This window comes from Anopheles stephensi, chromosome X (genome assembly GCF_013141755.1).
Source record: "Anopheles stephensi strain Indian chromosome X, UCI_ANSTEP_V1.0, whole genome shotgun sequence".
In the NCBI taxonomy this organism is placed as follows: Eukaryota; Metazoa; Arthropoda; class Insecta; order Diptera; family Culicidae; genus Anopheles; species Anopheles stephensi.
In genome coordinates, this window is record NC_050201.1 from 6279507 (window position 1) to 6291674 (window position 12168).

The window sequence follows — 12168 nt, forward strand, 5'->3', positions numbered from 1 at the left end:
GAGAGCGAGAACAAGCGTTCGAGATGTTGTTATTTTATTTATTTGAGTATTGTAAACGTTAGAGCATTTGTAAAATTAATATAAAAATAAAACAATTAAAAAAGTCTCGCGCAGGAAGGGTAATGCGGCATCAATGTGTATATACGAGCGTCGGGTTGAAGTATTAAAACAGCGTGTGTAGCTTTGGTGTGTGCTGCACGCAGCAAATGTCAGTTTGCGAATGTAAACACCGACAACTGTCAACCATGGAACAGGCAAACATCGAAATTTTGTTATCACCGAGCTCGTGAGTTTCGGGCGGGTTAGGCAAATTTTGGGGTGGAAGAAACAGATAAACCCCCCCCTCCCGAGTAACGCGTGGTAATGCAAAATAGTTTGCATTTTTGTGGTGATAATTGATTTGTTTGTTTAATTTACCGTCGTTTTGTTGTTCGTCGTACCCAGGCTGAACGTAGCATACATCGCTTGGAGCAGTAGTATCATTTCGTTTATTTGATCGTTGCAAAACAAAACGAGGAACAGAGCCCGCTTTAATTCATTATCTGGAAGAGGTAAACCAAAACGATGTAACTGCCCGTGGCCGATGGCACCAATCAACAACCATAAACTACAATCATAGCGCGCAGCGAGACTCAACTAATCGATATCTACGCGTTTGCCTACGCGGGCCTGTTAACTGCATACCCCACGTTCCAACCACCCTTCCGGCAGAGCGGTTGTTCCGTTTCGCGGTCAAACTTTCCATGGTCGTTTGGCGATTAGGTACCAAGGCAGCGGACGCGGATGGTCGCCGGGTCAGGAGACGGTGGCCCGTTGCGTGCGGGCGGTGTGGCACCCGCGATGGAGAAGAAACCGGAACCGAAAGCGCCACACGAACGTATCGGGCTCGACACGAAGGATGCGCTGCAGTGTCTGCACGACGACATTGAATCGATGCTGAGCGTGCACGAGGAACGGTTCCGGCGCCAGTTTTGGTTGGAAAAGATCCGCTCCACGCTGGTCGGCACGTCGACCAGTCCGCTCGGATGGTTTCCGGTGCTGGCTTCACTGCTGTGCGCCCTGTCCCTCACCGTGACCGGCTACTATTGGTCGGCCGGTTTGCTGGCGGCACTGTTACTGCTGACCGTGGCGGTAGTCGTGCGCGAAAACAATCTACGCAAGACGGAAATCTATCGGAAGCTGCGTACGGTGCTGATCGAGATACGGCTGGGGATTGTGCTGTGTAAGGACTGGACGATCGATAACTATCCGCACCTGTGCAGCCCCCTGTCGCCCTGCGTCACGCTCCAGTGGACGTATCGGGATGGGCACGTAGTTAATCTGCCCTGGGCGTTGCTGGTACGCGGCGATCACATCGTAATGCGACCGGGACAGGTATCGCCCGGTACGTGCCAGGAGGTGGGCGGAAGGGGGCGACGATTCAAGTGCGGCGAAACGTACGGACTGCAGCAACCGACGGAACCGCCCGTCAAACCGATCGCTCGCACACCGCTGCCGGACTTGGTGTGCGTGGTCGAGACGACACCGTACCTGGACATTCTGCGCAAATCGCTCGACAGCTTTCTCGATCGGCCGAAAACGATTATCAACTTGCAGCGAGATTTGCTGGTGTCGCGGTGCCTGCAACGCTGGGGACTGGGTGTGATACTGTTCCTCACCGTGTCGATCGGCATACTACGCAACGTTGGTCTGTACCTCCAGGGCAAGCTGCCCACCAACTGGATGAATGTGTTTCTGCTGAATCCTACCGCCGCGATACTGCCGCTGCTGCCGCTCATCTTTCCCCTGCTGTGGATATCGATCAATCTGTGGGGTGTGGCACGGCTCGAAACGCTCCTCTCCATCCCGCAGGCCGTAATGCGTGCCCAGGCCCAGAAGTCTTTCGCCGAGGATCTCGACACACCGACGTGCGATCTGGATCACGTGAAGCTACCGCGCCGTACCGTGTTTTTCTACTGGTGGCAGCTGCTTAAAGGCCGGTCGGAGCTGTTAGGGCGCAGTGCAAGCGTCGTACAGGTGCTCGGAACCATCACGGTACGGCCGACATATGCCAACAAATTTGTGGACAATGTTTTAAAATCTTTGTTCATCTCTACCGTAGGCTCTTTGCTGTGTCGATAAGAAAGGTATCCTGTCGTGGCCCAATCCTACCGCCGAGAAAGTGTTCTTTCTGCGCAATGCGCGCGAAGGTGACCACAACACGGATCAGTCGGAGCAAAGCAGTCTCAACTCGCAGGTATAGTACCAGGATGCAGTTCGTGGCTCTGCCTAGCCACCTGCACAAACACACACACACACACACACACACACACACACACACACACACACACACACACACACTGCTGCACGGCCAATTGTTTTGTCATGTTGAACTGAAACAAACCAACAAACAAACAAACAAAAAAACCCATCACTTCATACCGCCCTAACCTATCGCTAACAAACCTTTCGCAGTAGTAACCGCATCGGTGACTTGATTGGATTATTTTATTAATTAACCTACTAATGAATCCTTCTCCAAACTGGCCGTCCTACCTGGCAATCTATTTACTTTTTAAAAACTCACCCACCAACAACGCGCCAAAAGGCAGCGCCAGGCTGGTTTGAATGCTTGTTTCTCATTTCCGGTTTCCGCTGTTGTGGTGTGTGGGCGTGCTAAATTACTTCTTTCCATTTTTTTGTTTATGCTCATCTCTATTGCTAAATTTCTTTTACGAGTGCTCATCTACTACAAAGATTTCGACGGAAAAAATCTCTCCCGAACCATCTGACCGCGCTCTCCCGAACCCTTCCGAACGTCCTTCATTATCAATCCCCATCAATTCATGCAGCACAGCACAACTGTCACAAACATTACAACGCTACAAGGCTTTGTTAACACCGGTTGTTTAATTTACAATTATCAAAACGAACCTTCCCTCCCCTCCTCCCTCCTCCCCTCAAACTATTTTACAGTGCTGCCAGGAGCATTACCATCCACTCTCACATATCATCGAGCTGGTGATTAATAGTGTTTATGGTTTATCTTTATACATTTATACCTTGTTTTTTCTGTTTGTTCTATCGTTTCGATATACGACTATACTTTCTACTCTGTCCGTTGTTTTTGAAGCTGCACGTGCTGCAGTGTTCGCCCGTTTCCGTCACCGTGTTTATCTCTTTAATGTCGGTTAAACTCGTTTTGCTTCTATTCAAACGTTTTATGTTTTGTTTCTTATAAGAGGAAAAAAAAGAATTGTTGTACTTGGTTTGCTGAAGATATTTTCATATTTTCCGCTATCGCTTGTTTGGATGTAGTTGAAAAACACGTTCCTTTTAAAAAAAAAAAATACGCTTTGGTTGTTTAGAGCTGGCTTTGGCTTGTGTGTGTGTTTTTTTGTGAGTGTACTGTTTGTTTCTTCATACTTTGAACCTGTGTATGTAGAGGTTTTTGGTAAAAGACTCGAGAAGGCCCCCCTCCCCTGACAAAATTTGTTAGGCACTGTAGGATTTACTCCTGAATGTATGCGATCCGCAGTACACGTTGCGAAAGCTTCACTGTGTGCTTTCAGTGTGGTCAAAAATGGTTGATTAAAGTCGAATGAAATATTGCTTTTGATTCGATTAAATCCCCCTCCCTCTATCCTGACCATTTATATTAGCTTACAGGAGCTACGTAATCATTTCTGGTCACGCTAGGAGTGACCAATCAGGCTTACAACATACACGGTGTTCCCGGACTGGACTGTAACGGAACATTGGTCCGATGGATACTTGTAAACGGGCGTAGATATTCAGGAAAGGAGGAAAAATAAGAATATCAACATTTCAGAATCACTTTTTATAATGTATATTATCATGCTCTACTCACTGTCCAGTAACAGTATTAGGGAACAATGCCCAATATTTATATCAAACGAGTTATGACCATACAAAAATCTCACTGTGCAATAAAAATGACAGACCACAGTGCGGCACACAAAAGATTCCAGGGGGGGGGGCCTTCTCGAGTCTTTTACCAAAAAAACTATACGGTTCATAAGGAAGTAAAAGGTAGCGCTGAAGAGCTGTTTTGATGCTGTTGTCCTGCTAAATTAAAGTCCGATTTGAGGTGGTTTTTTAATGTTTGGTACACGCACGCCTAAAAGTATGCTGCACAGCAATTCACTATCTATTAGAGACCTTATCAGACAGTGCCGTTTCAAAGAGATTGTTAAGTAACTGTTTTACTTGCAGGGTTTCTCAGGTCGGTTCAACATTGTAACGCTTTTATGCCAACAGCACAAAACGCTAAACCGACATCGTATATGCAATTCAACCTCGTTAACGCTTCTTGAAAACTCCATCGTTTCTTAATTGTGCGATGCAGCTGCTGCTGTTGTTTGTAAACAGTTTTCGATCTATACGGTAAAAATCGGGTTCAAAATGCCAGATTCGGCCTCTATCCTCTATGGAGTTTGGATAAAACCGTACGACGGAGCTGTGCCACCAGCCTAAAGCATTCTTCTTCTTCTTCTTCTTCTTCTTCTTCTTCTTCTTCTTCTTCTTCTTCTTCTTCTTCTTCTTCTTCTTCTTCTTCTTCTTCTTCTTCTTCTTCTTCTTCTTCTTCTTCTTCTTTGGCGCCACAACCTCGAAAGGTCTCGGTCTGCCATTTCTTTCTTCGACATTATTTTCTTCCCCGTAGCTGGATAATCGGTGTGGATGAGATTCGATCTCCGGTCTTGTCCTGTAAAGACCGACGCCGCAATCTCCTTGGCCACCCGGGTAATCCCAATCGATTAGAATCTTTGGATACGGAAATTATAGTACGAAACCAATTAGTATAAATAGCGTATCAACGATGTGTCAAACATAGCTCCATCATCTAGGCATTTGATTTCCACACGTTTGCATTGCATATACGGCGTCGGATTAGCGTTTTATGCTGTTGACTATAGTGTTACAGTATTGAACTGGGCTGAGAAACCCTGCAAATTCATGGCTGTTCTTGTGGGAATCTTTCTACCGCTACTTATCTCGAAAAGCTTAAACCGTAACCAATCTTGGAAGTAGCTACCAAACCCAAAGAGGGCTTGAAAATTTGTAATGTTTCGGCATGTTGGTAACAGGTGTTAGCTCTGCCAGTTCGTCCTTTTTCGTCACTGTTAGCTGTTCGTTTTGTGCTGTTTCTTTGTGCTGATTTTTCCTGTTGATGTAAGAAACATGTGTGTTTTAGTCCTACTTAGCATTATCTTCTTTGTTGTTTTGCTGTTTGTTTCATTAGATATTGCAAAACTGTTATTAAACTTATTAACACATTTGCTACCATTCTCTCCTCTCTATCCCCTTTTACACCAACGCATTATCTCGCAGAGCTCGCAAAAGGAACCGCTCGGCGCGATTGCGGAGGTACTAGATCTCACGCACGACCAGCACAGCCCGTTCAAGCTCGAGTTTGACGATCACGATTTTAAGAATCACCTGACGTCGCTGAAACCGCTCGGTAAGTTTCCGCGCGCACCGTTGCCGTCGGTTGGAAACTAACGTTGCGCTTCGTTGCCGTAGGTATCGCCATCCTGGTCAACACGTGCTGCCCACTGACGCAAGCACACTATGCCAAGTTCTGTGGGCACGTGACGGCGGCCGCGATGCTCGACAAGGATCTGGTTCCGGTCACCAATCGGTATGCGATTGTTGAGTCGAGTTTGAATTGCTTTATGCATGGGTATGTACTAGACATACCAACGTCTAGTTTTTTGGTGTTTTTTTTTTCACTTATTTGTTCGCATTACGTTATCGTTTCGCCATCTTCTTCATGCGCCATCCAATTGTTGCGACCGCTGTTTGCAGTTGGTAGTAATCTTCGAGTAGCTGAATTTGATGCCATATTTTTTAATTCGAAACATGTGGGTCGCTGTGTCCGCCCTTTGCAGCCCCGTTTTCTTCTATGGGGGTTAGCAAAACATCAATTTTTATTTTATATTTCCATACACTTATTAATAGTTCCTATTTCTCTTATTCTCACAAACAAAGAAGTTACAGCTCGTTTACTTAAAATTAGTTGGTAAACTAGTTGACTTTGTTGTTGTTGTTGTAAGCTACATGAAGACACATTTGCATCAAACGGTTTTAACTGTGCTGAAAACGATGAAACCGCAATGTAGGTAAATAGTGTGTATGTCAACTTCTGCAAAAGATTTTCTTCATACAGTGTGTTTCTCAGCTTATAAAGCAAGTGCCTTCCATGTTTAAAATAATTACCAATTTTATGCGATTTGTTTTAAAACATGGCAACACTAGCTATATGATCTGAGAAACACTGTAATACAGTATCAAATCTACAACCAAAAGTAGTACGTTCGCCATCATCCATTTTGTTTTCTTCGTATCGTTACGTCACTAATAGAGGTACCCAGCACGTTTGCTACGCTGCACTAACGAGTACACTGTATGTATACTTGTTATGTTTTTGTTCCAATCTTAACGTTTCTGAATGTAATTTTCATTTGTAACTACTTTTTTTTTTATTGGACTATGGTTGGTTGTTAATCGTTTCTGTCTGTGGGGGAAAAGATCTTTATCAATTTTTAATAGTCAATATAGTAGGGATGGGCAGATCCGACCATTTGCCAGATCGGATCTGCCCGGAGCGCTCCGCCGTCGGAGTCGAGTCCGGATCATGATTCCGCGCTCCGGTTTTTTTATCCGGGAGGAGGGGGGGGGGGGTTTGTGCAGCAGCAGCTGTTAAAGGAAAAAGAAACACAGTAAGCGAATGTAAAAAAAGAAGGGGAAATCTCCATCGTCTCCAAAATTCTACCCGTAAATTTTACCACCAAGCAACCGGCTGGCAAGGACAAAGAAGAGAGGAGATAACGCAGAACAGTGTGTACGACATACATTTGCAGCAGAACGGGAATCCGGAGCGCGGAATCAAAAACGAGTCCGGAATCAAAACGAGCCCGGAATCAAAACGAGCCCGGAATCAAAACGAGCCTGGAATCAAACCGATTCCGGAACTGGTCGGAATCGTTCTTTTGGGTTCGGATCGGACTCATTCATATGCTGGATCGGATCGGAATCGTTATTCCGAACCGCAGCGCCCATCCCTACAATATGGCGGCCTTACTGTAAAGCTACGATCTTCCATTTAATCGGTGCACAAAATGGCGTCTGAAAGAAGGAGCCATCATAGTTATGCCCGATATGTGATAGCTTGGTGGGAAACAAAATTTAAAAGCACCAACTGGCCAACCCGAAGCTGAATTGTTTATGATGCTCGTAACCGTGATAGTTTTCCCCTATTTGTCGCGCACATACATTTAATTAGTGTTTTTTGTTGCTCACGTTTTCAAGTGCCCACAACGGCTCTCGCACGTCCATTGTAGCAACACGGAATGATCGGTAGAAGCTTTTTTCTTTTAAATTGGCCGGAAATGTGTTTTCATTTCTTTTTTTTTTTTAATTTGTTTTGCTATGTGTGGCTTTCTGTGATAACTCTTACATGTGTCTTACTGTGTCAGAAATGTTTGTCTAGAATAGCAAGTAGTTGTTAACCCTATTAATCTCAAAAAGGGGTGTGTTCAAGCTATCGCATCGATTGTCTGATGCCGTACGATGGTAATGGGAAGATCCAACCCATCGGATCCAATATCTGCTGCTGCGTTCTGCAGGAGATCTTGAACACCGTTGAAGTTGGACCTACCTTATGGTTGTTAAAAAAAATGGTGACAAAAACGAAAACCTAGTGCAGAAGCTACATTGGCCAACCAAAAAAAAAAAGCGTTCCACCTGTCTGCAGGTTTGCTCAAGCTGTCACGGTATTCCAGGATTTTCAAGATAAGTGTCTGCATATCTAGAAACGATGTACGAAATTCGAAAGACACATAATAGTCTACGGAGCACTGGCACACCATTCTACCAGCACAGTCTATTGGAATTGGCGTAGTTTTGAGTGAACTTACATCAGACGAACTGAAGTCTATGGACTCTGGTGTATCTCTCGAATCGTACATTTGTTTTGAGCATGTGGACGCTTGTCTATTTAAAAAAAATCCCTCTCTATATCTATATGCGAGAGTGTGTGTTTGTGTGCGAGTGCGTGTGTGCAGTATGGAAAAATGTATATTCGGTGAATTATTGGCTGATGTGCGTTTATACTTGCTTCCTGTTTCGTCTCGAACCCGAACAACCATCTCCAACAGTCGGTGCCTGTGTGAGCTCGCCAAGCAGATCGGATTTTCGCCCCAGGCCCGTGACATCTTCCAGCTCGAAGGGCAAATCTCAAGCTATCGCCATCTGGTATACCTTCGTGCATGATTCTACCAAACATGCCACCCGTAACTAAACATCTCACTCTCTCTCTCTTTTAGCAACCGGATGTGGTACGGCGCGATATACGTTTCGCGCGGTCTCTGCAGTTAGCAACGAAGGTGAAGGTTCCGTTCCCACACTCACTGTCGGTGGTGATGCGCGAGATCAACAATGGTTCGCTGCAGCTGCTTACCCAAGGTACGGCCGATATAGTGCTGGACTGCTGCGATGACTACTGGGACGGGCAGGATCTGCAACCGTTGACGGAGAAGGAACGGAAGCGGGCGCAGGACTTTTATCAACGGTCCGCCCTGACCGCGTACTGTACGGCGTTTGCGTATAGGCCGCTGCGGCACGGCATCAGTGGGGCACTGTCCGGCGGTCCTAAGGGTGGGAGTGTCGCTTACCTGGAGCTGCCACCGGAGAGTAAGCATCGGCGGGATCTGTATCGGCGCGAAAACTATAGCGATCTGGTCGGTGGTGGTCAGTCACTGATTGGGTGTGCCGACTGTGGCACGGACAGTGTTGATGGCGGTGTCGGTGGATTGCGTGCGGGGGGGAGTGTGTTAGGTGGTGGTGGTGTGGCACCACTAGCCCACCACTCCATCTCGACCGATTCGCTACTGTTCACCGACAGTCGGGATGAGGACATCTCGGACGTGGACGGGTGTTACCGGATGCAGTGCCATCAGGTGTTTATCGGCATGGTGACGATGCAGTACCAGGCGCAGACAGACATTGTGCAGCTGATCGAGCGGCTCGAGCGGGCCTGCATCCGGTTCGTGCACTTCAGCAAGGAGAACGAGCTGCGGTCGCGTGTCTTCTCGGAAAAGATGGGCCTGGAGAGTGGATGGAACTGTCACATCTCGCTGCTCAGCGACGCGGACAGCCGGTCGTCGACGCCGACACACGACGGAGGTGGTGATTGTGGGGCGGACACGGGTAATGGTGGTGCCGAGACGATGGAGGTGTGTGGTGGGGGGGAGCGTACCCGGTTGCTCGATTCGCTGCTTACGGCGGGGACGCTCGAAGCATCGAAAGCGCTCAGCTCGTCGGCACCGTGCGCCATCTCCAACCCGGACACGAACAGTCTGCTCGGTGGCGGTGTTGGTGCTGGTGGACGCACCTCACCAGCACCGAGCGGACTCACCACACCCGCCGAATGTGAAAACGAGGGGCGGGATGCGAAACAGCAGCAGAAGGTGGTCGGAGGCGGTGGGCACTGTCGATCGCTGAGCTGCCTGACGGACAGCACCGAACAGAGCGCCCCGATCAACTTCGACATGTCGAACCGGGCCAAGCTGCCGCGGGGCATCGAAAACATCCGACCGCACCTGGAGCACGTGGACAATGTGCCGCTGCTCGTGTCCCTGTTTACCGACTGTTCCGCCGAAGCGACGCGCGAGATGCTCAACATCATGCAGCAGTACGGCGAGATCGTCGTCTGCCTCGGCTCGTCCGCATCCAACTCCAACTCGGAGATCTTTCTGCAGGGCGACTGTTCGATCGCGATCGAACCACTGTACCCGCAGGTATGCCAAGAGTTTCCCGCCTACAGCGAGTCCAACATCTACAACAATCGGGCCCGGCTGGGGTCGGCGAACGGGGAACCGGGCGGTACACCGCTGCCCGATCGCTGCAAAACCATCTCGCCCGTCTATCTGAGCCGCATCCTAAACTCGATCTCCTGCTCGATCGCAACCTGCCGGGACGATCCGATCTCGATCGTGGCGGTGATTGAGCTGTCGCGCCGCTTTATGGCCGGCTTGTGGAGTTGCGTACAGTACTGGGCGTGCTGTGGGGCATCGCTCGCCATCATGAACACCATTACCGCAATCCTGTCGCTACCGCCGATGGTGATGCCGCTGCACACGCTCTACCTGATGTGTATTGTGGTGCCGCTGGTCGCCTTGACGTTGCTGCGCGTCGAACCGGACCCGGCGCTAATGAAGCGCGCCACCGGCAAGAAGCAGAAGACGCTCAGCTCCCGCCTGGTGCTGTTTGTGATCTGGTGCTACGGGATTAAGTTTGCCATCGCGATTATCGTGCTGGTGCTCGCGTACTGCACGTTCCTGTCCCATCCGATCGAGCTGTTTGCTGGCGGCGGTGCCGGTCTGTCTGGCGAGGGCACCGGACGCCGGCAGGATGATCCCGAGGCGGTGGTACAGCGGGATGTCGGTGCACCGGAGCAAGCACTGGCCGGTGATTTACATCTGGCCCGTTCCTTCATACTGCTCGGCATCGTGCTTCATTTTGTCACCATTTCGGCCTCGTTCGTCCATCGCGATTACAACTGCTTCAAGCGCAGCCCGCTCAGCAATCTCTGCTGGGTGTCGGTCGTGGCACTGCTGCTGCTGGTACACCTGGGACTGGTTGTGCTGCAGCTCTGTACCGACGACTACCTCTGGCAGGAGATGGAACGCGTTTGGCCGATCGTGGTGTGCATCGTGCTAACCGTATTGGCCACCTTTCTGGCGAGCGAATTCTTCAAATGGGAAGAAATCAAGTAAGTAACGTCACGAAAGCACCGAAAGCACGTGACTTGTAATTCTTCCTCTTTTTTTTTTTAAGGGTCAACAATCGCTATATCCGCCGGGCAAGGTTAGACTTCGGCACGAAGCTCGGCATGAATTCGCCATTTTGAAAAAAAAAAACAACACGCTCCGAAGCTGCCCAATCTGCTACACAGCCGCCGAGTATTGAGATAGAGAACTTTGAGTCATTAGACATCGTCTCTTCGAGCGTGGTATGTGTGATGTTCCTGTAGGTGCTCGAAGGTAGGAATATAGGTCAATTGTGGGAGCTTCACACAAAGAACGTTCGACGTTAGGCAACCACCAAGCCCAGATTATTGTAGCTGTTGTGAGTATCTCGTTTAGAACAACGCGCATTTCGTACGATGAACCACCATTTTGTTCCGTTTGGATCAGCTTGTATATTGATTTGATTTGAAGTCTTTCGAAAGATGCCTAGCCTACGATGCTTGGTTAGGGAGCTATGGAAGGAATAGGCAAGGACAATTTTTTACATTAAAATAGGCTGGCACAATTTATACTGAGCTGCTAGCATCACTAATGAACGACTTCCTAGGAATTGCAAAGGGGAAAGGTTATGAAGTGGCGGGACTCTTTTGTTTTTCTTCTTCTTCTGAGCGTTCGCTGTCATGATCATGGGAGGCAAGTTGAAGTTTACAATTTGGGCAGGCTCGTACAAGTTACCAGTGTAGTGTGCATGAATGTGTTCAAACCAGGTTTGGACTATCATCTAGTCCGAGACGTTGCTGGAAGTGTTTGTCCTAAGCCGGTACATGTCGTAACATTCCAGCAAGATTGCCATCACTGCCCTCCCCACCTGCTACGACAAATCCATCCAGACTTATGACACGACCCACACATGATGGAGCTCACTGCGAGGAACTTGACTGCCATGCACGCTTGGCTGCTCACCTGCTTTTCGTACGCTCTCCAAGCGGAACGTTGAGTCCTTGCTGCGCCTTGCAGATGGGGGAAGACTTTTTTGTGTTACAATCGTTTAAATAAACCCAAAATGGCGCCCTCAGTTTAGCTACACCCTGTACTTGACGTTCCACGGTTTGTGTTGGGTTCCCAAAATGGTGCAGTGCTAGTTGAAATCGACCGTAAGATGTAGGAACAATGACGGGTTTTAGAAGAAAAAAATATTGCATATGAGCTGCGTGTCTAGCTATGGGTGTAACAAAAAAAACACACACACACAAAAACTTCTTTGTTATTTATTATTTTATGCCCTGTTTTGCTAGAACTAGAAGATCGCCAGAAGTCGTGTATGTGTGTGTGTTTGTGTATTCACGAATAAATTGTAATTTTACACGTTTTGGTGCGTTTAGGGAAAAAAGAACACTGGATGGAAAGAAAAACAATA

General features: G+C 48.1%; 1 protein-coding gene across 4 annotated transcripts; it reads left to right on the forward strand.

Moving 5' to 3' along the window:
• The first annotated feature begins 207 nt into the window (after positions 1 to 207).
• On the forward strand, positions 208 to 12114 carry LOC118505577 (transmembrane protein 94). 4 transcript variants are annotated; one of them, XM_036041546.1, is made up of 10 exons: positions 208 to 360; positions 445 to 551; positions 712 to 2034; positions 2102 to 2236; positions 2956 to 3000; positions 5332 to 5461; positions 5524 to 5683; positions 8160 to 8256; positions 8328 to 10774; positions 10840 to 12114. In XM_036041546.1, the coding sequence occupies exons 3-10, from the start codon at positions 784 to 786 to the stop codon at positions 10910 to 10912; spliced, it is 4338 nt and encodes a 1445-aa protein (XP_035897439.1). In that variant the 5' UTR covers positions 208 to 360; positions 445 to 551; positions 712 to 783; the 3' UTR covers positions 10913 to 12114. The 4 variants fall into 4 exon arrangements, with proteins under 4 accessions (XP_035897439.1, XP_035897429.1, XP_035897448.1 ...); XM_036041536.1 differs by having other exon boundaries at positions 445 to 2034; XM_036041555.1 differs by having other exon boundaries at positions 445 to 2034; positions 5524 to 5641.
• Positions 12115 to 12168: the final 54 nt, after the last annotated feature.